Raw genomic sequence first — 26,789 nt, 5'->3', positions numbered from 1 at the left:
TCATTGTTAAATATACTTTCATGTACACATATAATTTTACATATTTTATAAATTTTTTTAATAAGACAAACGGTCACACATGTGCTAAAAAGTTAACGGTGTCAAATATTTTGAAACGGGAGTATATATTAAGACCGCGTGATTAATTAATTGCCAGGGATCTACTTCTCGAAGAATGTAAGGACTGGCAAACAGGTGTTTGGTTGTTATATGAGGATGCGCACTACCATAGCAATACACCACACTTAATAATCATAAACTTGCTTAGACTTATATTTAGGGTGGTGAAATTAACGTCAAAGACCATGCTCAAAGAATATATATATATATTATAAAAAGAACCAAGGCATGAAGATATAAAAAAAGAATCAACAGATGCCCGGTAACTCGAGTCTTTGTGTTACAACTCCGACCAATTCCCCTCCAAAAAGGAAAAATAGTCCGACCAATTCTTCTCCAGGGATATACTCATGACACAGGAGATAGTTTCCACAGTAGTTTATCTCTCGCTGTATGCCAGGCGCTTGCTTTTCTGAAGGCAACCATGGTAGTGGTAGATGAGCCTGAGCAGGCAATCCGTCATGCAGTTGACATCAAATGATTCGATAAACTTCAGATCTGACAACCGTGACTTTCCAGCAGCATACCGATGGTACTCTTCAAAGACTGATGAGAGACACCAATTCTGCAGCTTTCTGAAGCAGCCCACAAGACATCCAGTACGGTGCTGCGGTCGAAACAGATAAAATATCAAGAACATGTGGTGTGGACAAAAACAATTATGGATTTTGAACAGATGAGTGCTTTTTGGTACCTTTCCTCTTTTGCAATGGATTAGAACTGGGTGATTCCTTACATCTGAAACCAAGAATCAGTACTAGTAAGTCAAAATTATTAGCTTGATGGTCATCAGAGAGTTTTAGTATACAGCAAAGATAAACAGGACAGAAGAAGCCTAATTCAGTACCAAGTATGACCCTAAGAGCCCCCATGATGGCATCCACAGGAATGGACACGTTAGGGTCCTGCAGATGCAAACATTTAAGAGATACTGAACTTCTTCATATATGTAATCAAGAATGAAGAAACAAGCAAACATCAAGGGTTATTTTATCCAAAAGCAATGATAGAACAGAGTAACAAGCACAAGCACTTGGTGAATCACGACAATGTCTATTGGAGTGTCTGACAGAACTAAAAAAAACTTACTTCTTCACCTGTAGTAAGACACAACTAACAACAGTGGAAAGGTATAATGAGCAAACATCAAAGTGAAGGGAGTGACTACTGATCGACAAGAAAATGCAGGTGCTCTTCCAACATTAGGAGTACCTAACTGGATACTACCACAAAAGGAACAGAGGCGGTTCTAATCATTCATTCAGCACAAAAAATCGGTAGTTTGTACTTGCAACCGTAAAATCATGCTAAAGTTGTAAACGTTAATTAGACATTGAACATTGGTCGCCAAATTTTTATTTCAGAGCAAGTAAAAAGACTAGGAAAATGAGCCTCAACTTTTGATTTAAACTTTTTTTTCAAACAATTTCTAGACCATGCCTCACCTATACTTCCAAGAAAGAAAATGTGGAAAAATCCATTTTAGTCAAGCCTTTTAGGCCAAAGTACAAGAAAGTATGTAACATGAGGCTTCTTGTACATCAGCAACTAAACTATCAAATAACTAAGGAACAAAAAAAAACTATCAAATGGTCAGCAAAAAACAAATACTTCTTTTTAAAATAGCATTGCATCCTGAATAGAAGAGGGAAGGAAAAAAAAATCTAAATCACGTTTACTGGCTTAGGCTATTTCCATGAGAAATGGAAAAAAATAGATTGTACTTTCTTCTGACAAAAATGTTGGACACAACTACTCCCTCTGTTTCAAATTATTTGTCGTTCTAGGTTTGTCCTAAGTCAAACATGTCTATTTTTTACCATTAGTTTTTAAAAATCCATGCAGTTCATCATGTGAATTATTTATTATGAAAGTATTTCTCATCGCAAATCCAAAAATATAAACCTTATGATGTTAAACTATATGAGTTTATAGAAATTGATGGTCAAATTAAAATGCTTGACTTAAGAAAAACATAGAACGACAAGTAATTTGAAACAAAGGGAGTATTGGACATAAAATTTCACATAACCCTATGTAATAATGGAAGCAACTTTGTATTCAATTCATGTTTAAATATAAAAAAAGGCATATTGAAAATTTAATAATGCATGTTTTGCAGGGGCATAATTGAAGGAAAAATGAATACAAATGAAGGACCATGAAAAAGGCTGCGATGTCAAAAAATAACGGATGTCCAACTATCTGTCCTTGCTGAGTATAGAAAGTTATGTTAAAAATTCATTCTACAGACCATGTATGACTGAAGAAATTTCCTTACAAGAAACATTCCGGATGCATTATGAAACTGCCTAATATTAGCAGTTACAATGGTGAAAATGACACTGATCAACTTCAATTCAATAACTGAAAAGGCATCTCCTAATTAAGCATCAACCAGTATAAATTGCAACAGAGAAATTCTAAATCAACTTCCTTTTGAAGTTTGTGGATTGTTACTACAAACATCACTTGACACTAAACATTTAATTGTTCTATAGTTATCATTTATCAAGGCAACCTTCAATCATCAAATTAGCACCAATTTCCAGAAATGCCTGTAAATTCTATGATCCCTACGATTTGACAAGGAAAGCTTAGGACCCCACACTCTCTGGAATAAGTACTTAGTGTACAGATTTTATGACACATAATTACTTAATCATGCATTAGGTTGTGAGGTTTAAAATCAATATTCGATGTGTTCCAACTCTGATTGGGGAATGTTGTTGTATATTTAAAGAACAAAAACACGCCCTTCTCAGCATATTGCATCAGGATTCCACACCCATCAGAGCACAATCGCACCTAAACAACATGCATCTATTAAACATAGAAGTTAACAAACCTAAAGAGAAAATTCCCACAAATATCACACACAAACATGAATTAGGAAGAAAATAAATAAAGGAACAGCGTGATCACCTTGTTCCCCTCAATCCCAAATTGCCACAAATATCACACAAACATGAATTAGGAAGAAAATAAATAAAGGAACAGCATGATCACCTTGTTCCCCTGAATCCCAAATTGCCACATATATCACACAAACATGAATTAGGAAGAAAATAAATAAAGGAACAGCGTGATCACCTTGTTCCCCTCAATCCCAAATTGGAAGAGGCGGATCCCCTCCGCCTTCAAGAACTCGGCATTCGTCTCCATGTAAGGTTCAGGGCACAGATACCTAAATCCAGATGAAATCCACCACATGAGCACATACACCGAAGGAATAATACCAACAGCAATCCAATCCAATCTAAACGAACCCAACCCCCCGAGAACCGCTCACACGACAGATCGGAGGCCGAGGCCCCTGAGGAAACCGAAGCTGGCAGGGTCCGGGAACCCCGACCGGTACACCCCCGTGTCCACCATCCCGAAGTTGGACGGCGGCGCCACCACCATCGCCGCATCCGCTTTCTCCGCCGCCGACTCGTCGAACTGCTCCAAGATCATGGCTGACCCGGCCCGGATTCCGCGGATCCGAGGCCGGATTCGGCGGCGATTTGCCCGCGGGGTGGGGGGATCGAGATCGGTGGGGGTGGCGGCGAGGGCGCGGCGGCGGCGGCGGCGGAAACTAGGGCTCGGCGGAGTCGCAACACGCGGACGCAACGGTCGGCTCGTCGGCGAACTCCGTTTCGTGGAGGCGGGTGGGGCAACTTGTACTGGGCGCGATCTTAACGGGCTAACGGGTGAGCGGTTTCGGTTGGTGGATTTGGTGGTTGGTCTCGTAGATAGGTTGGTCTTCGGGTTTGGTGGTTTAAGTACGGAGGGCATTTCAGTCACGTGGAGAAAAAGAATATAGATTATGAATCAGATTAGGCATGCAAAGGGATAAAGAAAAATCAGTTATACTGCTCTCCCAAACTATTTCGTCAGAAAATACCATAGTGAGATTAAGTCAGTATTTTTCTAAACAATAATCTGCAGCATTATTAGCACCTGTAACGATACTAAAATAAAAACAAAATCAGCAAAGTTGTGAATGGGAAATGATCGGTGACACTAAGGCTCAGTTCTATTCTTCAACTTCCTTATTTTTCGTTAGCACGATTTTCAAACGGTTAAATAGTGTATTTTTTTTCAAAAAAAGTTTATATATACAAGTTGTTTTAAAAAAAGCAAATAATTCAATTTTCAAATTTATGATCGTTAATATTTAATTAATCATGTGCTAATGAGGTTTCTCATTTTGCGTGCAACAAAAATCCAACTCCCAAAAGAGAGATCAAACGGGGCCTAAGTTAATTAAGTAGTGTGAATTGGAAGGTGATTGAGTGAAGATCAAGAGAGGGTTTCCCTCCCGTTATAATTAAGGAGATAGGTAGGCTGTCAAGGCAATGAGATAGTAATGGCAACGTCCAGCTCTGTAAATAAAACTAAGGAAGAAAAGTGCGTGGTAATAAAGAAGTACAGTGAGAAGAAGGCAAAGTTTTCTTACGAAGCAATGATATACCTAAATTATAGTCGTTGTAGATAAAACAGGAGTATGGGCTGGCATCAAAATTATTGTGCTGAACTTGATAGACTTACATGAAGGTTTGTATCTTTCCATCACGAAATAGGCAGATTCTCTTTATATCGTTATATGTAAAATTTCTTTTTAAGTATGGTTCTGCTGTTGATCATTTATATTGGACAATATACCATGGAGTATTTATGTTTTAGGTGAAAATTTCTTACTGATTTGTGGTTTTGATTTTTTAGGAAAAAAACTTTTCTATCATAATGCAAAAAAGTTAGGGATGCAAGTGGGCAGACTTGTGGCCCACTAAGCCGGAGTTTGAAAATGGGTTTGCATGTTGCTACCGCTCGTTTACCATATGCATGTTTCCCAAACTAATAAGCGTTGCCATTTTTTTTTCAAAAAAAGAAAAATAAACTTTTTTTTCAAGTTTGGAATAATCAATATCCAATTAATCATGTGCGAGTGACTCGTCTTATTTTGTGTGCCACTAAAAATCTAAGCCAAACTTCACTTTCAAAGTTAATTTTAGCCATATTTTTACATCGATTTTATAGTGATGGGTACAAAATAAACTAGCACGTGGGCTCTTGTACGCCTGTACGGCATGGTGCAAAATAAACTAGCACGTTTGAATGTGTAGTGAAAGTCGTTTCTTCGTCTTACATTTCTAGACTAGTTTTCTCCTACGAAAGATTATGTTTGTAGGTGAGTTTTTCATGCATTTTTTTTAATTTATACTACTAAGTAAAGGCTTAGTATGGATTTTGTTTTATGTGTTACGATTATGAGGTGTTCTAATTTTCAATTGACACAAAGATTCTCATGTTTATGTACCTTAATTTATATAGACAATTCATAGGTTTATTTATTTTGGTTTTGGGTGAATAAGCACAAAACAAGAAACTAGTTCCTCATATTCCAAATTTCATCTTGTCCATGTTTGAGCCTAGCTTACGTAGAAAAGTGATCGGCTAAAAGTCTAAAACTATCATGCTTCTTTTTTTATATAATTGCGGCACATTATTGATTAAGGAGCATCAGAACAACGTACTTTCCAGAACAAGAGTTAGACTCGACATAGCGAGCTATTAAGTATATATGTGCCGCAACATTAGACAACTGACTAACATGGATAATAAAGGAACAAAGTAGGAACTCAGACGCGAGCTTCTTTATGTAGCCTATCACACAAACGATGTTAGATCGATCTCGGATCATCTTTTGGACCTACTGTATGACAGAAAGGCAGTCTAATGCCAAAATCAGCTTCAGGAAGCCTTTTTCTTTTGCGCGTTGCAGGGTGCACTGGATCGCGAGGGCTTCAGCAAGCTCTGGGTTGACAATCATGGGTATATGCTCATTGCTGGTAAAAATACAACTGTCATTATGGTAACAAATAATTAGACCTGCACTCATGCGACGAGAACCATGAAAAATTATAGCATCAACATTGAAAAGAATTGTTCCTGCAGACGGTGGAATCCATCATTGAACAACATAAGAGATACAGCTTGGTGCATTCATAGGTTTAAAGCAGTGCTGCTGGATTATATCATGTAAGTCGTGAATATCATAGCCACCCAATGAGGACGCCATAAGTCATTGTTGTTCTTTGCCTCATTCCTTGCTTCCCAAATGTGCTAGAAAATTACAACAAGAGCCATTTTTTTGATGCGCAAGCTTTTGTTCATGAAATCAAATATCCAATGCCTCATATCTATAAGATTTCTTTTGCACATCTCGAAGCCAAACTTTTGCTTGAGTACTCCCCAAATTTATTTGGCAAAGGGGCAGGTCAAAAGGACATTTTCTATTTGATCATCTTGGTTGCAAAACACACAACCGTTGATTGCAGGGATGTGTGGTGTCATCATAGCTGGAAGCCCGTCAGAAGGCAATGATGTGCCGCCCTCCGAACATTTATTTTCGTCTTCCCTGGCGTCGTAGTCTTCCAAAGATCCTTCCAGACCGCGGTATCAACTTCCCATACTAAAGATAGCCCCCTTCCATTTGTGCTTTGAGCAAATAGGAACCGCTCAAATTTCACCAAGTCTTAGGCTGAACGAACAGTGTATGACCCAAATTTATCATGGGGCCAAGATGCATAGTCATCCAAACCTTGGTGGCTAATTGAAACTTGCAGGATCGAGTTTGCAATCTCTTCCTGCAAGACCTTTCACTAACTCTGTGCCCTACCTACTGCCATTCCTCATCTCGGTTGGCATGCCAAGATAGGAGTCTTGAAGGATCTCATTAGAGACTTGTAGACTTGCTTTCACTCTCTCTTTGGTGTCAGATTGGCAATGCTTGCCAAAGAAGATCGATGATTATTGGAGAATGACCTTCTATTCTGAGTCATCACAATAGGTCTTGATGGAGGACTTGAGTGTATGGACTCTCCTGGCATCACTCTTGGCAAATAACATAGCACTTTGTGGAAATCCCCACAACAAAAACATGGGCCGATCCATTAACGATGGAGACGGCGAACAAGGTTCAAAACACATGTCTCAATTCCTGCTTTGGTTCCCTATAGACAATGGCCCCTTCCGTTGAAACTGATGATCAAAACAGGACAAGCTCCCTGGTGAGGCTATTATATTGCAGCTGAAGGCAAAAGAGCTTGAGAATCCTAAGGACCACATCATGTTTCTTGCTTTGTTATCGTCTTAGGGTGTGTTTGCCATTCCTAGTTCCCAACCGGAACAGTACGCACGGAAAACAGAGCGGTCCATTAGCACGTGATTAATTAAGTATTAGCTATTTTTTTTTCAAAAATGGATTAAATTGAATTTTTTAAGCAACTTTCGTATAGAAACTTTTTTGCAAAATACGCACCGTTTAACAGTTTGAAAAACGTGCGTATGGAAAACGAGGAGAGGGGTTGGAAAAAAGGGGTGCCGAACATCGGCTTAGAGAGAAAGATGAGGAGGGTGAGTCTTCACCAGCCAGCGAAGCTCACTCACTATCACACCTGACCCCAGCCCACAACAGTTATAGCACAAGATACTCATTGAGTCTGGCGAGACTACTCCACAACCACCGCTTGATCCGCTGATCAAGGTTGAAGCACTCTCGCTTCTTGTTCGAGTCGATTTCACCTGTATCCTCCGCCCACAGCTTGAGAGGGGAGGTTTGTTGCCCGGTGGTACCAAAGCCAAGCTGACAACTTCCAATGCCCCAACAGCCTAATCATCCCTCGGCGAGATAACTTTACTAGATTTCTTGTTCTAACTTGAGACCACCAGCAATGTCCCTTGGTCTGGGAACAGATCTCTCCCTTAAGCCATTGGCCCGTCCCCTGGCCCTGCCCCCTGGCAGCCCTATCGGTCCCCCTGCTTCCGCCCCTCATCAATCCCTCGTGGTTTGAATCCTACCCCTCGGTTTCTCGAAGCAGCCAGTCGGACAGGTCCTCCGGAGGAGCCTTGGGAATCAAAACCGGAGGCATTGACACCTGACAAGGAAGACACATTGTCTGATTTGGCACTACCTGTTTTCTGCTCTACTCTTGAGGCACACGTGGCCTCTTCGCTGCATATGGAAAATCCCCATCTTCATCTCGTTCCGCCGGGGTTGGGCAGACCAAGAAGGAACTAGTAGCTAGATGAATTACTGTACATACTATGGTATTATGGAGTCATATAAAATCTACTACATATATACGAGTCTATCAGTTTGCAATACTGCTGTTTATATCAGCCGTGAATATCATTGGGTTTTATGCTCATGTTTAGTTGTGCCTTTTAGCATTCAACGTTCTTTTCACTCGTAGTGAAGCACACGCATTTTGCTAGTTATATCATATATATTAGATGAAGTTTAGTCTCCCTTGTATCACATCTTACAGTTTCCCAATCCCAATACATTGCAGCTTACGCCTGTACGCGTGTATCCAACTATCCATATTGTACCAAACCAGCGTTGATAACAAAACTGAAACCGTCTCCGCTTGCTCCTGCCCACCGGCCATGGCGGCCCGGCCGGTCAGCCGCTCGCGTCGCGCAGCAAGCAATCCGTCCGCTGTCCGGAAAGGACGGCGGCGAGCTCAGACGCTGACGAGCTTCTTGCCGAGGATCATGTCGTCGGTGGTGAAGTCGGCCGCCTTCCTGAACGTGCCGCGGCCGAAGTCGAGGTTGTACGAGTCGGTGAGGCCCTCCACCAGGTCGTACTCCGGCTTCCACCCGAGCTCCAAGGTCGCCTTCTCGATTGACGCGAAGAAATGCTGCAGTTGTTGCAATCACATCGAATTCAGAACACTAGCAGCAGCAGCAGCAGCAAATTTTTCTTCAGATTTAGCAGAGAAGCCATTGCTGGATATAATATATAACCTGGTCTCTGAAGGGGAAGGCCTTCTTCTTCCCGAAATCGAAGTCCTTGGGGTTGTAGTGGACGATCTCCGGCTCGGGGAATCCTCCAGCCTGCATGATCAAATTTCAAACACACCAAGATTCATGGCAATCCTGCCGGAAAGTCCCATGTCATTTCTTGGCCGCTACAGCTTCGTTGATGCCACGTACCTTGGCGCACGCCCGTGCTAGACCGTCGAAGGTGACGTACTTGGCGCCGGAGATGTTGAACACCTGCTTGCTCGCCTTCGGGTTGCCGAGCGCCAGCACGAACGCCGTCGCCAAGTCCTGCAAAAACCACCACAAAGATTCAGAGTTTCAGGTCGACACCCAAATACACACTCTGAATTCTCTGAATAATGATCACTGATCGAATTGACCTTGACATGGCCGAGCTGGGTGATTTGGTTGCCGGCACCGGGGACAGGGATGGGGCGGCCAGCCTTGAGCCGGTGGAAGAACCACTCCTCCACGGGGTTGTAGTTGAGCGGGCCGTAGATGTACACCGGCCTGATCGACGTCCAGTTCACGTCCCGGGTCTCCAGCAGGCTCTCCGTCTCCAGCTTCCCCTTGTGCCGGCTCTTCGGGTCGACGGCGTCGGTCTGCCAGACACACAAAAGCTCGGCATGATCAATGGCATTCCATCAGTGGTGATCATTAGTTAGCATGAGTGGAAAATGCGGTGGCGTACCTCGAAGTGCGGGAGCAGGTCTGATTTCAGGTACACTCCTGCTGATGAGCAGTAGATGTACCTGAAGATGACACATATGGGAAAATTCAGACATTGGAAATTTGGTTTGTTCAGAAATGCTGTAATTTGGGCTATGGTCAGATGGTGTAGTTAGGCTTACTGTTCAAGGTTCGGCAATGCGTCTAGGATTGGGGCTACCTCAACAGCTTCTCTCCCTGTAAAACCATGAGCCGATATGCGTGAAAAATCGCGTGATAGTACTATATTTGATGGAAGATTGAAGGTGATAGTTTCAGTTGGTGGGATGGAAGATTGCTGTTTTTTGAAGTTGCTAGGCTGGTTTACAGTGACCATTAGCATTGACATGTTTTATGATCTATGCAGGGCTACTATGGTGGTTTTTTTGGCTTTGAAGTGTTACCGTTTATGTCGTAAACAACATCGAAGCCCTTTGCCGCAAGGCTTGTCTTAACGAAATCAAAGTCTTGCCTGTCACCTTTCAAGTGCAACACCTACAGAAAAAACCATCCCAAATTAACGCCATCTCACTGAACTTAAATGATAATTGTTGAGAACAAGATATTCATTCAGTTAGGCCTTTATACTGTCCTAATTCCTAAATAATCCTACATTAGAAATTTTATAATACCTTGTGTATACATTAGCATCTCTACTGCAGTATTATTTATCACACTGCAAATGGACAATCCTCTTTTACATGGTATACACAGGAATAAGATAGGAGGAAACAGCACACCTTTGAAGAGAACTCTGCATACTCTGCATCTGACTCTCCTGGCAACTGCTGGGTAATGGGGGCCTTTCCTCTAGTGAACAATGTGACCTAACAAATACAGTTTTTCAATTAACTTACTTCTCCAAAACACAGAAAATATTGTACTTACAGGGGAAAAAATATCACACTACACAACTGACATACCTGGTGCCCCTCCTTGACAAGGAGCCTGGACAAGAAGACACCAATGAACCTGGTTCCCCCCATCACAAGAATGTTCTTGGAGTCTGCAGCTGCTGCTACCTGCATCCTTGCCCCCCTTGGCTGCCATGACCTCCTCCTAGCCTGTCGATAAAGAATTCACAACCATCTCTTAGCTTTTCTGCCATGCTTGAACCTCATGGAACTGAAAGTTTCATGTTTTTCTGTTCTTCAGATTACCTGGGTTGAGATGGAGAGTGCTGCACTACTGAAGTCAGAGATAGGAGATGGTAGCAGGAGGCTGCTCTTCAGGGAGGCTGTTGCTGCCATCTCTCTCTCTTTTTTTTCTTGTTTACTCTCCTCAACCCTCCTCTCCCTGTGCTTGAGCTGTTATAAAAAAAAACAAGGTACAAACAAGAGGAGGGGCTTTGTTTGTTCAGGATGGTAGTATATCCCTTGTCTGAAACTTGTGGTTCAGTCTTGTGTGCTAATGGAACAAAGCAAGAGAGAAAAAAAAAAGAGGTGCTGGGACTGTTTTGGCTTGTGTGGATGGGGCAGCCAGCCCTATCCTGTGATGGATCCTCTCCTCTCATTCTTTCTTCTGTCCACTTGGCAGCATTCTGATCAAATGATGGGGACATCTAACTCTTTTTTTTATTGCTTTTGTACATAAACCCTGTAAATATTATATTTATTAATATAATACAGTAGTAGCCTCTCCTATTGTTTCCCGTAAAAAAAAAGTACACAAAGTGAGGCTATGGTGTCCACAGGCATTTTCATCAATATATACTTTTTTTTAATTGGTAAAATAGATAAAGAACTAGAAGTTTGTTATACTTAAGAATGTAATCTTATTGCAATGGGTATAAAAGTTATCTAATCATCTTGTAACTGATACTCTAGTATCAACCTGTATTGTAGTTCTTTTTCACCTAAGAGATCGATGGGTTTCCGTATGGCATCAAATTCATTCTGAACATTTAAAAAGGTTGCAACTTGGTTTTCCTCATCACTGTACACTCCATTTGGTTAAAAAAAAATCCTAGAATCTTTAATAGTTCTTTTAAGAACATATCTATGTTGGTGGATGATATCAAAGACCGCATGTACTCAATCGAGGCTGGGTGGAGCAAAGTGCATTGGCTAGATCTTTAGATAGCCTCCCAGGATGTTGTTTTCTTTAACCATTATTAGATCATTTTAATGTTTGTAAAAGCTTGACCAGTTAAGGGGCAATGGATTTTTTTTCTTCTATTCAAGTGGGACACAGAGCTCCTGTGTGTTAAAAAAAACTGTAGTTCTTTCCAAAGTTTAAAATTTGAAGTTAAAAAACATTGGAAAACACAAATATGGGCAATTCAAGCCAAAAATTGAAATCTGCCTCTCTTATCACCAGTATATATAGATGTCCTGAATCTATTAAACTAAAATCATCCTTGCTTGCAAAATCTGAAGTACAAAAAGTAGAATACTAGAAGTACAAAATCTGAAGAAGTTCTCAACTAGTACAAGACATCTTATTATTCATACAACCAAAACTAGCATAACAAAAAAGCACTCCAGCAGCTGCCAACAGTGATAATAATCCAACTCAAACCTCACTTTTTATCATCTTCCTGAACCAACGTGTTGAGTCTTTAGGGTACCGTGTGAAAGTGCTCCGGTCTACATAGACGATTCCGAATTTTGAAGTGAACCCGAGCCGCCACTCGAAGTTGTCAAGCAGGGACCAAGCAAAATACCCAGTGACCCTTGCACCATCCTTGATCGCCCTCTTAAGCTCATGGAGGTACTGATCAAAATATTGTATCCTGAAGAAGTCATACAGTGCACCAGGTAGGGTCTCATTGCCTGGCTGGTCAATGCCTGCAAAAGGTTCTTGTTAGATTTTGCTCCTAGATTCATTCTGCAGAGCACTTTTATAGTTGTACTGTTCACTGTCCGAAAATTGAAAGGGTCTCCAGTATTATCTTTATTTACCATTTTCTCCGATGATTATAATGGGGTCCTTGTACTTCTCCTTGACATGCATGACAGCTTTGTAGATCCCCCAAGGAACAACATAAAGCCAGTTCGAGTACGCCTGCATAGATGTTTAAAAACCAGAATTTAGTTCATGATCTACCATTCTTTTCAACCTTTCTTGTAAATTGTTGCTTACCTGTTTCCCAATTGGCACACCGTTACGCTCATCTGAATAGAGGACCAAAATGTGTTAGCTAGGAAGGCAAAGAATTGAAAAGGTACAAATATTTCTGGTCTAATACTGTGTGATTTGAAAGTGTCATACATGAAATTTTCACATCCCAATCATTGAGATAGCTGATGGATGTCTTGTTGACGTGGTGACTGACATAATAAGTTGTGTAATGGTTGATCGCAATATAATCCGCTGATCCTTTTATCATCTCAGACTGCTCACGTGTGAAATTGGGCAGCCTTTCCTTAACAGCATTCTGCATAGTTTCTGGGTAATGACCATATGTAATCGGGTGCAGGTACCTAGCAAAAGTTTCAAGTGGAAGTTCAGTTCAACCTTCATGCGGACACCGTGTAAGAGCAATGATTGATGAACAGTGTAAGATGTATCACCAGCCAAGGGTAAACTCCCTGGCTCTATGTGCAGCTGCGTGATCCTCTTCTTTGTCGGTGAGTGGCTCATACCATACAAAATCGAGAAGGATGCCAATCTTCCCCTTCTGAATAGCCTGAAAATCGCAAGGTATCATGAACATGAGCTGATACATTGGAGATTTTAAGAAATGTTGAATTGGATAGTAGGGGCATGGATATCATTCACTAGCCTGGTACTTGTCACGATATGTCCTGACAGCAGCGGCATGTGAAAGGAGAAGGTTATGGGCTGCGATGTAAGGCTCGGTGGCGGAATTCCCACCGGGTTGGCAGCCGGTGCATCTGCCAGGGGGGAAGAAGCCGTCACCGTAGCCATGATTTGCCATCATCCTAGGTTCGTTAATGGTAAACCAGTTCTTCACCTTATGACCATATGTCTTGAAGCAGAAGTCTGCAAATCTCACAAAATCTCTCCTGCAAAATGAAGTCGCAGACATGAATCACACATTAATTCAAGAAAAAGGGAGTAAGGAACGTAAGAAAGGGAGGATACAGATTGTCTGGGTTTGATATTTGTGTATGTCGGATATGCTACAGTGAAACCTATTTTGGTTAAACACCTGCAGAACTTTCACTGTCAGGATTTCGCAGTTAGAGAGCTATGGGTTTCATAATTTAGCACAAAATCTTCAGAGGTGCTTCTGTAGTTTGTCAAACAATTTAAAGGGTATTTAATTTTAAGTTTTACAGCCAAACAGATGGCTTTGATCACGAACACTTACACAATTCTGGGGTGTAGCCATCCCTTGTATTGATCATGGAGCACCTGTGGAAGGTCGTAGTGGTAGAGCACAACATATGGAATAATGTCTGATGTGCAAATCAAACCAAAAAAAAACCTATTAATTCGAGATCATGAAATCCGAAATGGGCAAGAACTAGAAGAAATGCCAAGACCAACGTACTGTTAGCAAGCATGTAATCAATGAGCCTGTGGTAATAATCCACGCCGTCTTTGTTAATCTTCCCAAGTCCACCTACAACACGCAGAAGAAAAACCATCAATGAAAGGAATATCCCATGATCTCATCACTGTGCCTGACCATGTTTCAGCCGGTAACTTACTGGGGAAAATGCGAGACCAGGAGATCGAGAAGCGATACGCGTCGAAGCCCACTCTCACCATGTTGTCCACATCATCCTGCAAAGAAGATCATCAGAGGAGCCACATAAGCTACAAATCAAGAGTCATACAGAGGAACAGAAACCCATTAGAACAGGCACTGAAACACATGAGACTTTCACTGACCATGTAGCGGTGGTACTCGTCGACGGTCACATTCGCGGTCGAATTATCAGGAGTTACACCTATCCAAAGGAACAATCAGAGCCAAATCAACAACCAGTCATACATCCACTAGAGACGTACAAAATGCAACGCGCCGTAATGCAACAACATTTCAATATCAGGCTATGTAATTCTTTTTAGATTGTTGTTGTCATATTCTCTTTTTAGGTGGATCGTCCCAACACATTGTTAATTCCATTATTTGAAAAATGCGACAAACTGTTTATGATCTGTATATTTAGATACCACATTGCTAGTTTTGCCTGAACATGTATCATCGATCTCACCAGGTTGCATCAGGAAGGTGTCCCAGATGCAGGGCCCTCGGCCATACTGGAGGGCGTTCCCCTCCACCTGGTACGCCGACGACGCGGTGCCGAAGACGAAGCCCGCGGGGAACGTCTCCCGCGTGAGGTCGGTCTGCTCCCCGTTGCCATGGGAGAGGGAGACGACGACGATGGCGATGAGGAGTAGCAATGGCATATTCATGTTGGAGAGGAAGAGAGAGCGGCGGTGAGAGTGTCTGATCTGCTGCAAACTGCGTATATATGGAGAGGCAGGTGAAGTGGTCAGGGCGGGGCGATGCATGCATGCAGCAGGGGAACAGCGATTTTCTCTGGCACGAATGGTGGCAGCGGCAAGGAGGACTCCTTCCACCCTGCCTTTGTGGAGCAGTGTGGCTTGCACTGGTCCTGAGCCACTAGAATTTTTTTTATTTTTTTCTATTTCTGTTTTTACCCTGTTTTTTTTTCTTCTTTTAATCAGGTGATGGGTTAAACACCGTCTGGACTAGTGGGCATGACAGTGAGCTTATCGCCTTTAAATTTGGAAACTGCATGGTACGTACCTCAGTCTGAAAATATAACAATTTCTGAGATCCCCAAATACACAGTAAAAAAATGTTATATTTTGAGATACAGATAGTATATCATATTTAAAAAAACTCCCCTTTAAATATGACAAGTTTTTTACCACCGGATTAAGATCCAACTGCTGTCCATGTCCTGCTATCTTCCACCAGTCCTCCACTGGCCCACCCTCAACCCACTCATATGAGCGTCTCCTCTATGCCACAGCTTCCACCGCCACCGTCTTTTCATCACTATTTCTGTTCTACGTGCCACCACTTGTCTATCTCGCTACGACCGTTAAAGACCCACTAGAGATGTTGTTTGGCTAGCCCCAACACCGTCTCCTTCTGCTCTGGCACTCTGGCTCAATTAATTCTTCCCATTACCTGTATATATTCTTTGTCTCTAAAGCCCCACACTACCTTAATTTCTCTGATGTTTCCTTTGTATTCCGCCATAGGATGTGCCATTGTCGTCACCTAACCACTGGTTTCTTGATGCCCCCATTTGCCTCCACCGTCCTATTACGTCTTCGTGGTGTGTCGCCCGTCTCACCTCCCTCACGATGTCGTGGTCTACCATCAAGTCGCCGCCACCTCGACATTCATCTAAATCGAAGAACTCCCCCTTCCCCCCTCCTCCCATCTTGATTCTGACTCTGAGATCTTAGTTGTTTTGGTAAATTTGAAAAAAGAAGGGTAAATTTGATCGTGCCATTATGGAAACGTTGTATTGGAAAAATACCACTACTAAAGCCGAAACTAGGTGGGTGTCACTGAATTATCATAAAATTAGAAATGTGCCATCGCCATAAATATTTCCGTCAAAGAGGAAACATGCATCATTTTTCTTCCTCTCCAAGCAACCACCGGCGGATGGTCAAGAGGGCAAGACCGGCTCTATAATTTCAAGAGCCCCTTGATTCTATAGGCCCTAAACCTTTTTATTTGCAATATATACTCTATAAACCATGTTTTTTTTATAAAGTGATATTAATAAACATTACTAACATGATAAAAAGTAAATTAATGATAAACAGTAAAGTAAGTAGTGCAAATTAAGATATGGTATTTTATTCTCGATAAATATTGCTGATAGTACTGTAATAAAAAACTAAAAGGACTGTAGAAACAAAATAGTATGATTATGAATACCTTAAATACGAGACCACAAATATACAATATATCTGATATAAAATCTTGATGACAATGGCATGGTAAATTTATAGAAGTATGAGTGGCATCCACCCGATTTTGGTTTTCATAGTGGTATTTTTCCAATTTAACATTTTCGTAAGGGCATGGGCCAATATATTAAAAAAAAACTCACTATGGATTGCAAAGACCGGTTGTTGAATCAAAACTAGACCCAACTATAAATCGGGTACCCGATGTGCCCCTTCCCAACATGCAAGTTACTTTTCTCTCCATAGCACCTCTGCATGCATACCTCATTTCTCTCTCTTCCACTCTTTCTACGCGCATGCAAGCTCTCTCCTCCACACGCTCTCTCTCTCCTATACACTTTTTTTTTCGACACCTCCTGGTATCGATCACCTCTCTCTCTCTCCTCCTATATACTTTTTTTCCAACACCTCCTGTACTTAACTAGGTGATTCCCCGCGTTTTGCTATGAAAATTACTAAGTAAGTTTTAATATGTTTTTTTAATAATTGAGCTAAGAGTGAAAAGTATATTGGTTGTTAACAATAAATAAAACTGATTTGTCAAACTATGTTCGATGAGAAATAAATTTAGTAGACTCTGTAGGAGATTATACATGAAATATGATATCCTGCATTTTGATTATATGAAAATTCAAATGCAAAAATAAGATCAAATTGTGATTCTAAGATGCATTCCTAATAAAACAAAACATGTGTTTTCTCCAAATGGCAGCAAGCACGCTCGGCTGAGCAAAAAAAAAAAAGAAAAAACGAGTGATGACTAAGCAGAAAAAAAGGTCTGGACGACGCAGCATAGGATTAATAGAGAAAAAAAGAATCCAATTCTCATGAAATTCACGCAAACCTGCAGCTCCTCAGTAATTAAATTAGAGATACATATTGTTAGAAAAATAGAGAATAAAAAGTAAGTTATTATTCACATGAATAATACCGATGAAACTATAGCTCTTCATCATCAATCACACATTTATCCCAGTTTTCGGACCCTTAACTTATTCCTACCCACGAATCACCATCCATAGCACACACTAATTGAGCTAATCCCTCTTTCTATATAGTTGAGACCCAAAGCTGATCTGTGATTAAGCCACGTCACCACTAAAACCTCAGCCGTTCGATCTGATCTGGACGGTCGCACACAGGTGAAGCCCAGCCCACTTCTTTCCAGGATTTTTCGGTTTCTCCTAACCCATCCGCATCGCGCAGAGGCTATGCCGCCGCCGGATGCGGCGCTTCCTCTCCCTTCTCCTTCACCCTCGCGCCGCTTCTCCTCCCCCGTGCGCGCGCGCGCGAGCTGCGCCGCGGGCCCGCCTCTGATGCGGTCGCTTCCCATCCCCGCGTCGCACTGCCTCCCCCCATCCCCACGCGTCAGCCACGCCACGCGCCTGTAGCCCTAGGGAGGACGACCGTCGCGTCCCGCAACAGCTCCTTCCACCGCCTCCCCTCCCCTCGGTGCTTCCTCTCCATTACTTGATGCCAGAAGGGAGCACGCCCATCGTGCTGACCACCCAGCGGCGCCTCCCCAGCCATGCTCACACCCGTCGTGGCGGCGGCGGCGGCGGCGCCGGCGCGGTCCCGGTGGCCAAGCTGGAGGACGCCGCCACGCTCATCGACTCCGTCGAGACGTTCATATTTGACTGCGACGGTGAGATGGCACGCTGGTCGCTCGATGGTTGATTGGTTGTGATTTTGTTATGAATTGTCGCGTTCTTTTTGTTGCGTAGCAGCGTAGGTGTGATTTGGAAGGGCGAGAAGCTGATCGACGGAGTGCTAGAGACGCTCGACATGCTAGATCAAAGGTCCGTCGCAAACTGCAATGGTCTTCTCGAACTCCGATTCCAACTTAGCATTATCAATCTGTTGGAGTTGAAGCTGATGGGGTTGTGGTGTTGCAGGGCAAGAGGCTGGTATTCGTGACGAACAACTCGACCAAGTCGAGGAAGCAGTACGGGAAGAAGTTTGAGACGCTAGGACTAAACGTCAATGAGGTAGGATTCATGCCATGAACTACCAAATTTTCTTTGTGCAACCAATCTGGTCTGATGAGCCTGGAACGCTCTATGCAGGAAGAGATCTTCGCTTCGTCGTTCGCATATGTGGCGTACCTGCAGTCCATCGATTTCCCCAAAGACAAGAAGGTAGGAGTATCTAATTTATATCACCATCTTCAGAAGTTAACATGTTTTGGTACGAAGATACGTGCACAACGTTACCATTTATACTGTTCATGTTCAGCGATTTTGGCAAATAATGTGTGCATGTTTAACATTTTAATTGTTCAGGTTTATGTGATTGGAGAGGACGGGATTCTGAAGGAGCTGGAGCTGGCTGGATTTCAGTATCTTGGCGGGCCAGTAAGTAATAAAATTTCTGAACCCATGTTCAGTGCTGCATTCCTGGGACAGACTAACACACATAACAATCATCTTGCAGTCTGATGGAGACAAGAAGATAGAACTGAAGCCTGGATTTTACATGGAGCATGACAAAGATGTAACTACGATCCCTACTAGCACTCGCCACCTATTTCATATGTATAGAATGGTAGTTGGTGATTCCGTATCTACAGCTTCTTCTGTATGTTGCGCTACTCCTGTTGATCTTCAATCCGCAAAAAGAAGGCCGATGTGTACCATTTTCCTTTATACATTGATTTTGGACATGGCCAAGTCAGGAGTGGAGTTTGAGGCTGCCCTTTTTTATTCTGATGGTTGAAATCGTTGTCTTCTTGCCTCGACAACTACTGATCCATTTTAGAGCTTCTGCTGCTTGCCCTAGATCAACTTATTGTCCAAAAGTATGAATCTGCACCAGCTGGACAGCAGTGACATTGTCCTCTCACTACAGGTAAGCCGATATTATCTTTTATATTTCTCATCCATTCATTCTTGTTATCACTTGCTAGCCATTGTCCTCTCACTCCAGCTTAATCTTTCTCTCTTTTCCCCTAAACAGAAAGCCAGGGGTTTGTTTGGAAGATTTAGTATACTCCGTAAGCTGAGGTGCTCAAAGATACCTTCTACCTGGATGGTTCCTCGAGGAAGTTTGGCCTCCCCTTATATGCTACCACTATCTCTCTACCTTCCTATTTCATTTGTTCGTCACTAAAGAATATTATAACGTTGCTTTCAGAAGATTCAAGGATTTGCTCTATCTTCCATTTCTTTCAGCTCAATATCATTCCTTTTCATCGTAATGATATAATAACATCAAGTGATTTGATCAAGCATAAGAAAGACTGCAACTGATAACCATTTGCAACAGCGCACTGTTATATATTTGATATTTGGCATGTTCAGAACTTCTTTTAATCGATTTCTATTTTCTCAGAATTTTCTTACCATCATTCACTGAGCATGGTTATTGTTCTTGATGAATACCTTATGAGAAAGAACATGTATTATGCTATGTGGATTGGCCCTTTACCTTACTGATTTTATGCATCAAAGATTGCATATTTTTTTGGGTTCATCGAAGAGATATAAGCTCTACCAGGATATTTTCATCTGTTCAGCCGATGGATATTTTCATCTGTTCAGCTGATGAAGTGTGCAATACTGCAGTATGAGTTAAATGGATGTTTCAGTGGATTTGAATACTGAATTTCACTTCCTTTTGCTAAAATGTAATTTGAATACAATAATTTTTTAAACCATATAATGCTTTCCTTGCCTCAATATTAGAATTTGCATGTATTTTTTTTTATCTATTTTCATGCCATTTTGCAATGCCACGTCCTATATAGGTCGGGTTTGTGCAGCCTAATACATCGTGGCTCCATTGATCATGTTGTTTGCTAGGGGAAGTCTGATCTTATGAAGATGCTTGGTACTTAATCAAGTAAGACTGCTCCTAAAAACATATCAGCGTGTACGTTTAAAAAGTGAAGATAATAAGCAGTTTCATTCTTGCTGAACTCATTGTACATTGAAAACATATTTGGCCATGCTTTCCTGAGTGCTTTTGAGTTTATATAGTAGTCCTATCCATATTAATTAACTCTGCGAGCTGTAAGAGGTGCACATGTCAATTTGTAAATGTAATCTTGCTCTTTTTTCATGAGTACATGTTTTTATCCTACAACTTTGAACTTTCTTCATATGTTTGAGTTTGCTCTCATTATTAATTTTGTTTTTAGCATTCTTAGCGTGGATAATATTTTTTTAGAAACAAGAAGTCCCGCAGCTATGCGTGGGGTATCATCTAGTTATGAGCAAATGACACAGGCCAATACTGCACCTAACTTTGCATCCCTCCTCAATTCAAACATGTGATAGAAAATTATAGCTACACTTACCTTTGAAAACTTCAATTAACGAAATGTACTCACCTGGAGTGCTATCATGGTCCCAATTGTGATGACTTCCTCCCACGGTTGTGTTATGTGATGTGACCAGGGATTAATTAATTTCTCAACGAAATTTCGCTCTCGAGCCATCGCTATATATTATAATCCTGGCTGAAAATTTCGAGTTCAATACAATATAATTTCTCTAAATTTTATTAAATTTTGTTCAAACTGCTTCAAGTTCAAATAAAATCTGATTAAAAAAATCAACTTCTCTCAACAAGATTTTGCCCGACCTCGCGAGATTTCCCTGTAGTTTATTAATTCTTCACGGGATATTGATCCCTGGAAGGCTGGAAGTGACTGCTGGACTATTGCGTCGCTATTGTGGTCTTTCTTCGTTCGTGACCTTAGTTTTGATCTACTGTAAGTTGACCTATTCAGATGTAGTGTATTACTACCTGACAGTGAAGCGTTTGAAGTGTTCAATTGTCACGTGGGGAAGGAAAAAACTGAAAAAACTAGTTTTCTTTTGTAGCTCATCAATCCAAGTACTTCATATCCGTCCTATAAAAACCAAACATAAAACAAGATATGACACATCACAGTACTACGAATAATCTATCATATTCCTTCCTATATTTATTTTTTATGAAACCGAGGAAATACATATGAGAATTTGAGCTTCGACAAAATACCGGAAAATGGGCATTGTACATTGTCTCGACTTTTTAAGTTTGATCACCTTTCTGCTTCTGCAGATCAGTCAATAAATAAGTACTTTTAAAGCTGGCGCACACTGCCAGCCGCTTGGGCCAAGTGGCAGTATTAATCTTTGAGATAAATTTAGGAATTATATGAGAGAAAAAAATCCTAAGAAAAGAAAGTTTTGAGCAACACATCTAGCATATGCTAGAAGCTTCCCAACTGACACAGTAGCGAGTACAAGTATATGCTACTTTGAAAGGAAATTTCACTTCCTTCCCAACTGCGTCGTGTGTTTGTGGTACTGCCACAGAACAGGCAGCTAAACAGGAAGACTGCCGAATGTAATGACTAAGGAGGAAAAAATAAACAAAATCCATAAAAAAATTTACAGTAAAAAAAATATGATTTTGGAATTTATGTGTTGTAAACTAATTCTAAATAGGACACACATGCTACACAGTGTGCGTGCAGAAAGAAATATAACGGTTTGATTATAATCACATACCCTTATTTTATTAATTATGTTTAAAATTACAACAAATTTTCTAAGGAAAAGTCTTGCATTTTCAACATTTTTCTTGAAACCGTGTCACGCATTATGATAATATATAAATCCACTGATTATAGAGTTAGTTGGTATTATTAATTTAAAAAGAATGATTTTATCTACCTATAATGAAATATTTGATATTTGTTATTATAATATTATTTTCATATACTCCCTCTGTTTTATATTATAAGTCGTTTGACTTTTTCTTACTCAAATTTCTTTAAATTTAACCAAGTTTGAAAAAAATACTAATATTTTCAATACAAAACAAACATATTATCAAAATATATTTGATGTTAGATTTAATGAAACTATTTTCGTATTGTAGATGTTGCTAATTTTTTTTATTAATTTGGTTAAATCTAAAGAAATTTGATAAAAAAAATCAATCAGTCAAAATATATCTAATGTTGGCTCTTCTGCCAGCTGTTTATTGGTCCGAATCAGCCACGCGTGGCACTAGGGAAAAGGAAAACGAAAAGAGATAGTATGAGCGTTGTAACCGTCCGGAAAATGCCAGCGATTGGGCGCCCGATCAAAGGGAGAAAAATAGGGCACCCGCCGCCTCCTACGCGTCCGCTGCGCGATCCCGCCCCTCCCACGCCTCCGCGCAGTCCCTCCACGCGCCCCACCATACACGTCGTTGCAACAAATCACCTGCATATTATAGAACGCTTTATTAAGGGAATCCGTTTCATTTGTTTTCTACCAATAGTGTTTCAGTAAGTATACTCGTGATGTTTCATTATGTATGGATCAAATATTGCAGTGATTTGAAACATTATTTCGCTAATTATTGAAACATTGTTTTTATATAAGGTAAAACAACGCCTGATTTGTTTGGAACCGTTGTTTCATACGTTGTAGCAAAATGTTTCACGAGGTGATTTGGTTGTGTATCAGCTTTTTTAAAATAATAAAACATTTTCGATATACTTAGTGTAACAATTCCGATCTACTTGGTGAAATTGCATCCAATTTTTACCAAAAAGAAATCAGGCACATGATTTGTTAGCACCTTGTAACAGTCCCGATTATTTTATTTGGCAAATGCCCTCTGCCCAAGCAGCACTTAGCTGGCCGGTGGGCCGACCCCGCCCTACTGGTTTGATATCACCAGCTATTGCCAAGTAAATCGGTTTATTTTGGGAATTTCAAGGTTTGATATCACCAGCTATTCCCAAATAAATCGGTTTATTTTGGGAATTTCAAGGTTTGATATCACCAGCTATTCCCATGTAAATCGGTTTATTTTGGGAATTTCAATCGCATCAATTAATAGATCACGTAAATGTCATGATGAATAAATTATTTCTACCAATTAATGCAATTAATCATCCGAATATAGATCAGATTATTACTGCATCAATGTCAAGTGGCAGAGTGATCTCAGTTTTAAGATTTAAAGTCCAAGTTGACAACCTTCAAACAAGCACAAAAAGCTTTCTCTCCCTGCCTTAATTTCATCTACAATTTTCCAACGAATTTTGACAAAAAATTCAACTAAAAAAATGCAAGACTTATATTATTTGAACGAGTTTAAGTTATGCATGGGCAACCACCTTCGAACAAGCACAAAAAGCTTTGTCCTGCCTTAATTTTATATACAACTAGCATTCTGGCCCGCGCAGATTGCGCGGCTATCATCATTATATTTACTCTCATATAATAGCATATATGTTTTCTTAATGTATTATTCGAACATATTAAAATGACACCATAATTTTAAATTTTGTACTAACTTTATGAACTACTAATGTGTAATATTCATATTGTATTTTATATACGTGTTACTTATTAATTATTTATAATATCAAATTTTAGTTATTTTTATATCATATTCTTATATGGACTCTAGACTCGTCTTTCAATATTTTTTTTAATTTCTGAATTTTCGTTATCTGTAAATTGTATTTCTATATAGACTCTAAGCTCTTCTTCCAATATTATTTATTTTAAATTCTGTATTTTTATTATTTATAATTCTATTTCTATGTGGACTCTAAACTCATCTTTTAATTTCTTTAATTTTTAATTTCGAATTTCACTTACTTCTAAATTATATTCCTATATTGACTTTAGACTCTTCTTCCTATGTTTTATTTAAAATTTCGAATTTTAGTTATTTGTAAACTGTATTTTTTTTATACGGACTCTAAACTCTAGTTTTAATTTTATTATGTTTATTATGAATTCTAGTTAGTTTTTAATTCCTATATGGACTCTATACTCTACTTCTAATATTCCTTATTTTTAATTCCGAATTTCTATTATTCCTTAGTTGTATTTCTATATGGGCTCTATACTCTACTTCTAATATTTCTCATTTTTAATTCCGAATTTCTATTATTTCTTAATTGTATTTCTATATGGACTTTATACTCTTCTTCTAATTTCTTTATTTTTAATTCTGAATTTCAGTTATTTATAAATTATATTTTTATATGGACTCTAGTCTACTCTTGTCACACCCTGAAGTTCTCCTCCTAAGCCTAAAATTGAATTAATAAGAGACTCTAAAAAAAAACACCGGTGCAAAGCAAGAGTAAACCCTATTAAATCAATGCAAATAATAATCGGAATTGGCATGTGGAATTTTTCTTGAGTTCTACATGTCGAAATTCACTAACAAGATTTTTAGTGGAATTTTCAGAGCTCTCGAAATAATTTTAACCTTTTAAAATCGAGCTTGCTTTTTTTTTAAATCCCAGGGAAATTCTTTTCCTCCTTTTCTTTTTTTTCCTTTTCCCCTCCTTTTCCTCTTCTTGGGCCGTCGGCCCAGTCCGCAACCGCCGCACGCGCCCTCCTCCTTGTGGGCCAGCCCAAGCCGCCCCTCCCTCTCTCCCCGGGACACCGACAGGTGGGCCCCACCTGTCAGGCCCGTCTCCTTCCTCCAGCCGGCGCCGCCGCGCCCGCAACCGCCGCCGCGTCCACGCCTCCGCCTTCTTCGGGCCACGTCAGCCACGCCCGCGCGTGCGCCGCATCTCCCGCTCCCACTTCTCCTCTCTCTCTCCCGCCCGCGCCCGAGATGGCCGGGGTTCGATTTTCGAATCCCGCCTCTCTCTCCTCCCCACTCCCCACGTTGGCCGGCGAAATCCCGCCCCTACCGGCCACGTACGGGGCTCCCTTCCCCTATTTAGGCTTCCCCGTCGCTCCCTCTCGCTTTTTCCCCGTCTCGCCGAACTCCCTCGTGCTCCCCATCGCTCCCGCGCCGTGCAACCACCCGCCGCCGCCGTTTCCGTTACTCCGGCCGCCGCTAGCCGCCGCTAGGGTCGCCGTCGCTGCCGTCGGGTTTGTGAGGCTAAGCTCCACCCCAGCCGCCCCTTCCCCGTCGAGTTTCGTCGCTGGAATTCGCACCCCCTCGCGCTCCGGTGAGTTCAACCTCTACCGCCGCCTTCGGCCATGAATGCCGGTCGCCGTGGTTCATCTCCCTCCCTCTAATCTCTCTCTTCTCCTTCCTTAGGGCACCCCGAATCCCGTCCGCCCGTTGCCGTCGTCCTCCCGTGGCTTGCCGTCGCCGTTCGCCGTCGTCTTCCTCCGCGCCGACCACCCTCGGTGAGGATTCCTCTCCCATCTATTCCCCTCCCTCTCCTTCCTAGCCGCCGCTTAGCGCCGCCGCATTCACGTCGCCTTTGCGCCGTCGCCTCCGCCGCCGGTTGCCGTCGCCGGCAACGCGTTCGCGCGCGCGCCGTCGCCGTCGCCGTGACCGCTTGGCCGGCCTTGAGCCGAGCCGGGTCGCCGCCGCCCGTCCGATCGACCCCGAGGGCGATCTGGGCCGTCGGTTCCGTGGACCGGCGGTGGACCACCCGCGTGGTCCCGGTCCACGGAGAACCGTTCCCCCCTTGAGTCGCTGCCGAGTGGGCCCCGCATGTCGGCGCCGCGCCTCCTCCCCCCCATGCTAACGTCAGCCCTGGGATTTATTGCGCAATAAATGATTTAAGGTTTTTCTTTTATAGTAATAAACACAGTGAATCTTCTAAAATTCATAACTAATTCATCCGAGCTCCGTTTAAGCCCATTCAAGTCTCAGTAAATCAAGAAAAATGTGTTGAATCCATTAAAAATGGTTTTATTCCCTGTTTCAGTAGTCTTTTAGCCTGTTTGCAATGTTTGCTTTGTATGTCGCTAGATTCCGGTTCCTCCGACGCTCCGGTGTTCTTCGAAATAGTCGCCGAGGTTCCTCCAGCAGCAGAGCAAGTCATGCTTGTCACTTGAACATGTTGATCCTATATTGCAAATGCTCTATTGTTTTCTTTCAAATATTGTATTGTTTTATAATGTTTCTATGGGGTGTTTACCTATTGTCATAGCCATGCTATTGTTGTACCATGTCCCTTTGTCAGCTTGGGGTTATAACATGACTAGAGATTGGACTAGGGATTGCTTAGCCATGCTTAGTTCAACTAGTGCACAATGGGGAAAATCTTATTAATGTTTAGACTGTTGGTTCTAATGGTATTGTTGGATTAGTGCCACCGCTTTGGTGTTGGTTCATTAAAATAAATCACATGGTGGGCTGTGGGTGCATGGTTTTGCTGGTCGCACCCATGGCAGTTAAGGACCGGTTCGCGGGATGCCCTGGAAGAACTTATCGTACTTACCACAAGCCAGCGTGGGCAACGGCTGGGCTTGTAGTGTAGCCTTCCTCTAGTCGACGCATGCAGGCAAGGGTGGGCATGATGGAGCGGGGCGGGCCCTGCGACGGCCTCTGTCGCT

At 41.6% G+C, this 26,789-nt stretch overlaps 4 protein-coding genes across 7 annotated transcripts; 1 reads left to right on the top strand and 3 right to left on the bottom strand.

The window, feature by feature from the left end:
• Window positions 1–306: 306 nt before the first annotated feature.
• Window positions 307–3,758, bottom strand: LOC9270659 (tyrosine-protein phosphatase DSP3). Its single transcript, XM_015764957.3, has 5 exons — window positions 3,413–3,758; window positions 3,214–3,307; window positions 968–1,025; window positions 815–858; window positions 307–727 (listed from the first exon to the last, which is right to left on the bottom strand). The coding sequence occupies exons 1-5, from the start codon at window positions 3,577–3,579 to the stop codon at window positions 500–502; spliced, it is 591 nt and encodes a 196-aa protein (XP_015620443.1). The 5' UTR covers window positions 3,580–3,758; the 3' UTR covers window positions 307–499.
• A 4,618-nt stretch (window positions 3,759–8,376) lies between these two features.
• On the bottom strand, window positions 8,377–11,033 carry LOC4352083 (chloroplast stem-loop binding protein of 41 kDa b, chloroplastic). The gene is made up of 10 exons (NM_001423467.1): window positions 10,806–11,033; window positions 10,569–10,709; window positions 10,386–10,472; window positions 10,050–10,140; window positions 9,789–9,843; window positions 9,629–9,689; window positions 9,318–9,539; window positions 9,109–9,225; window positions 8,920–9,009; window positions 8,377–8,813 (listed from the first exon to the last, which is right to left on the bottom strand). The coding sequence occupies exons 1-10, from the start codon at window positions 10,893–10,895 to the stop codon at window positions 8,637–8,639; spliced, it is 1,131 nt and encodes a 376-aa protein (NP_001410396.1). The 5' UTR covers window positions 10,896–11,033; the 3' UTR covers window positions 8,377–8,636.
• Window positions 11,034–11,872: 839 nt separating this feature from the next.
• On the bottom strand, window positions 11,873–15,011 carry LOC4352082 (beta-glucosidase 38-like). Its single transcript, NM_001423466.1, has 11 exons — window positions 14,778–15,011; window positions 14,452–14,510; window positions 14,268–14,343; window positions 14,108–14,179; window positions 13,925–14,012; window positions 13,373–13,616; window positions 13,161–13,276; window positions 12,859–13,070; window positions 12,730–12,761; window positions 12,549–12,651; window positions 11,873–12,434 (listed from the first exon to the last, which is right to left on the bottom strand). Exons 1-11 carry the CDS (start codon window positions 14,977–14,979, stop codon window positions 12,160–12,162), a joined length of 1,479 nt encoding a protein of 492 aa, NP_001410395.1. The 5' UTR covers window positions 14,980–15,011; the 3' UTR covers window positions 11,873–12,159.
• A 2,702-nt stretch (window positions 15,012–17,713) lies between these two features.
• LOC9271010 (phosphoglycolate phosphatase 1A, chloroplastic) lies at window positions 17,714–19,687 on the top strand. Of its 4 annotated transcripts, none has more exons than XM_066306243.1 (8): window positions 17,714–18,172; window positions 18,255–18,326; window positions 18,423–18,515; window positions 18,594–18,665; window positions 18,810–18,881; window positions 18,961–19,020; window positions 19,097–19,374; window positions 19,483–19,687. In XM_066306243.1, exons 1-7 carry the CDS (start codon window positions 18,056–18,058, stop codon window positions 19,178–19,180), a joined length of 570 nt encoding a protein of 189 aa, XP_066162340.1. In that variant the 5' UTR covers window positions 17,714–18,055; the 3' UTR covers window positions 19,181–19,374; window positions 19,483–19,687. The 4 variants fall into 4 exon arrangements, with proteins under 4 accessions (XP_066162340.1, XP_066162339.1, XP_015620633.1 ...); XM_066306242.1 differs by having other exon boundaries at window positions 18,252–18,326; XM_015765147.3 differs by having other exon boundaries at window positions 18,961–19,374.
• The last annotated feature ends 7,102 nt before the right edge of the window (window positions 19,688–26,789 follow it).

Source organism: Oryza sativa, chromosome 12, assembly GCF_034140825.1.
Source record: "Oryza sativa Japonica Group chromosome 12, ASM3414082v1".
NCBI classification, from domain to species: domain Eukaryota; kingdom Viridiplantae; phylum Streptophyta; class Magnoliopsida; order Poales; family Poaceae; genus Oryza; species Oryza sativa.
The sequence above is the reverse complement of the archived record's forward strand: the minus strand, read 5'-3'. Positions and strand labels throughout refer to the sequence as shown.

Coding starts and splice junctions, on each gene's coding strand:
- LOC9271010 (XM_015765146.3), top strand. CDS start 18,056: ATGCTCACACCCGTCGTGGCGGCGGCGGCGGCGGCGCCGGCGCGGTCC. Junction 18,666..18,809: donor ATTTCCCCAAAGACAAGAAG/GTAGGAGTATCT, acceptor TTAATTGTTCAG/GTTTATGTGATTGGAGAGGA. Junction 18,882..18,960: donor TTCAGTATCTTGGCGGGCCA/GTAAGTAATAAA, acceptor ATCATCTTGCAG/TCTGATGGAGACAAGAAGAT.
- LOC4352082 (NM_001423466.1), bottom strand. CDS start 14,979: ATGAATATGCCATTGCTACTCCTCATCGCCATCGTCGTCGTCTCCCTC. Junction 14,344..14,451: donor ACGAGTACCACCGCTACATG/GTCAGTGAAAGT, acceptor TCTTCTTTGCAG/GATGATGTGGACAACATGGT. Junction 12,652..12,729: donor GTGTGCCAATTGGGAAACAG/GTAAGCAACAAT, acceptor ACATCTATGCAG/GCGTACTCGAACTGGCTTTA.
- LOC9270659 (XM_015764957.3), bottom strand. CDS start 3,579: ATGATCTTGGAGCAGTTCGACGAGTCGGCGGCGGAGAAAGCGGATGCG. Junction 3,308..3,412: donor CTCGGCCTCCGATCTGTCGT/GTGAGCGGTTCT, acceptor ATCTGGATTTAG/GTATCTGTGCCCTGAACCTT. Junction 1,026..3,213: donor TTGGGATTGAGGGGAACAAG/GTGATCACGCTG, acceptor TTGCATCTGCAG/GACCCTAACGTGTCCATTCC.
- LOC4352083 (NM_001423467.1), bottom strand. CDS start 10,895: ATGGCAGCAACAGCCTCCCTGAAGAGCAGCCTCCTGCTACCATCTCCT. Junction 10,141..10,385: donor ATGCAGAGTTCTCTTCAAAG/GTGTGCTGTTTC, acceptor TTTTTTCTGTAG/GTGTTGCACTTGAAAGGTGA. Junction 9,010..9,108: donor TAGCACGGGCGTGCGCCAAG/GTACGTGGCATC, acceptor TTGATCATGCAG/GCTGGAGGATTCCCCGAGCC.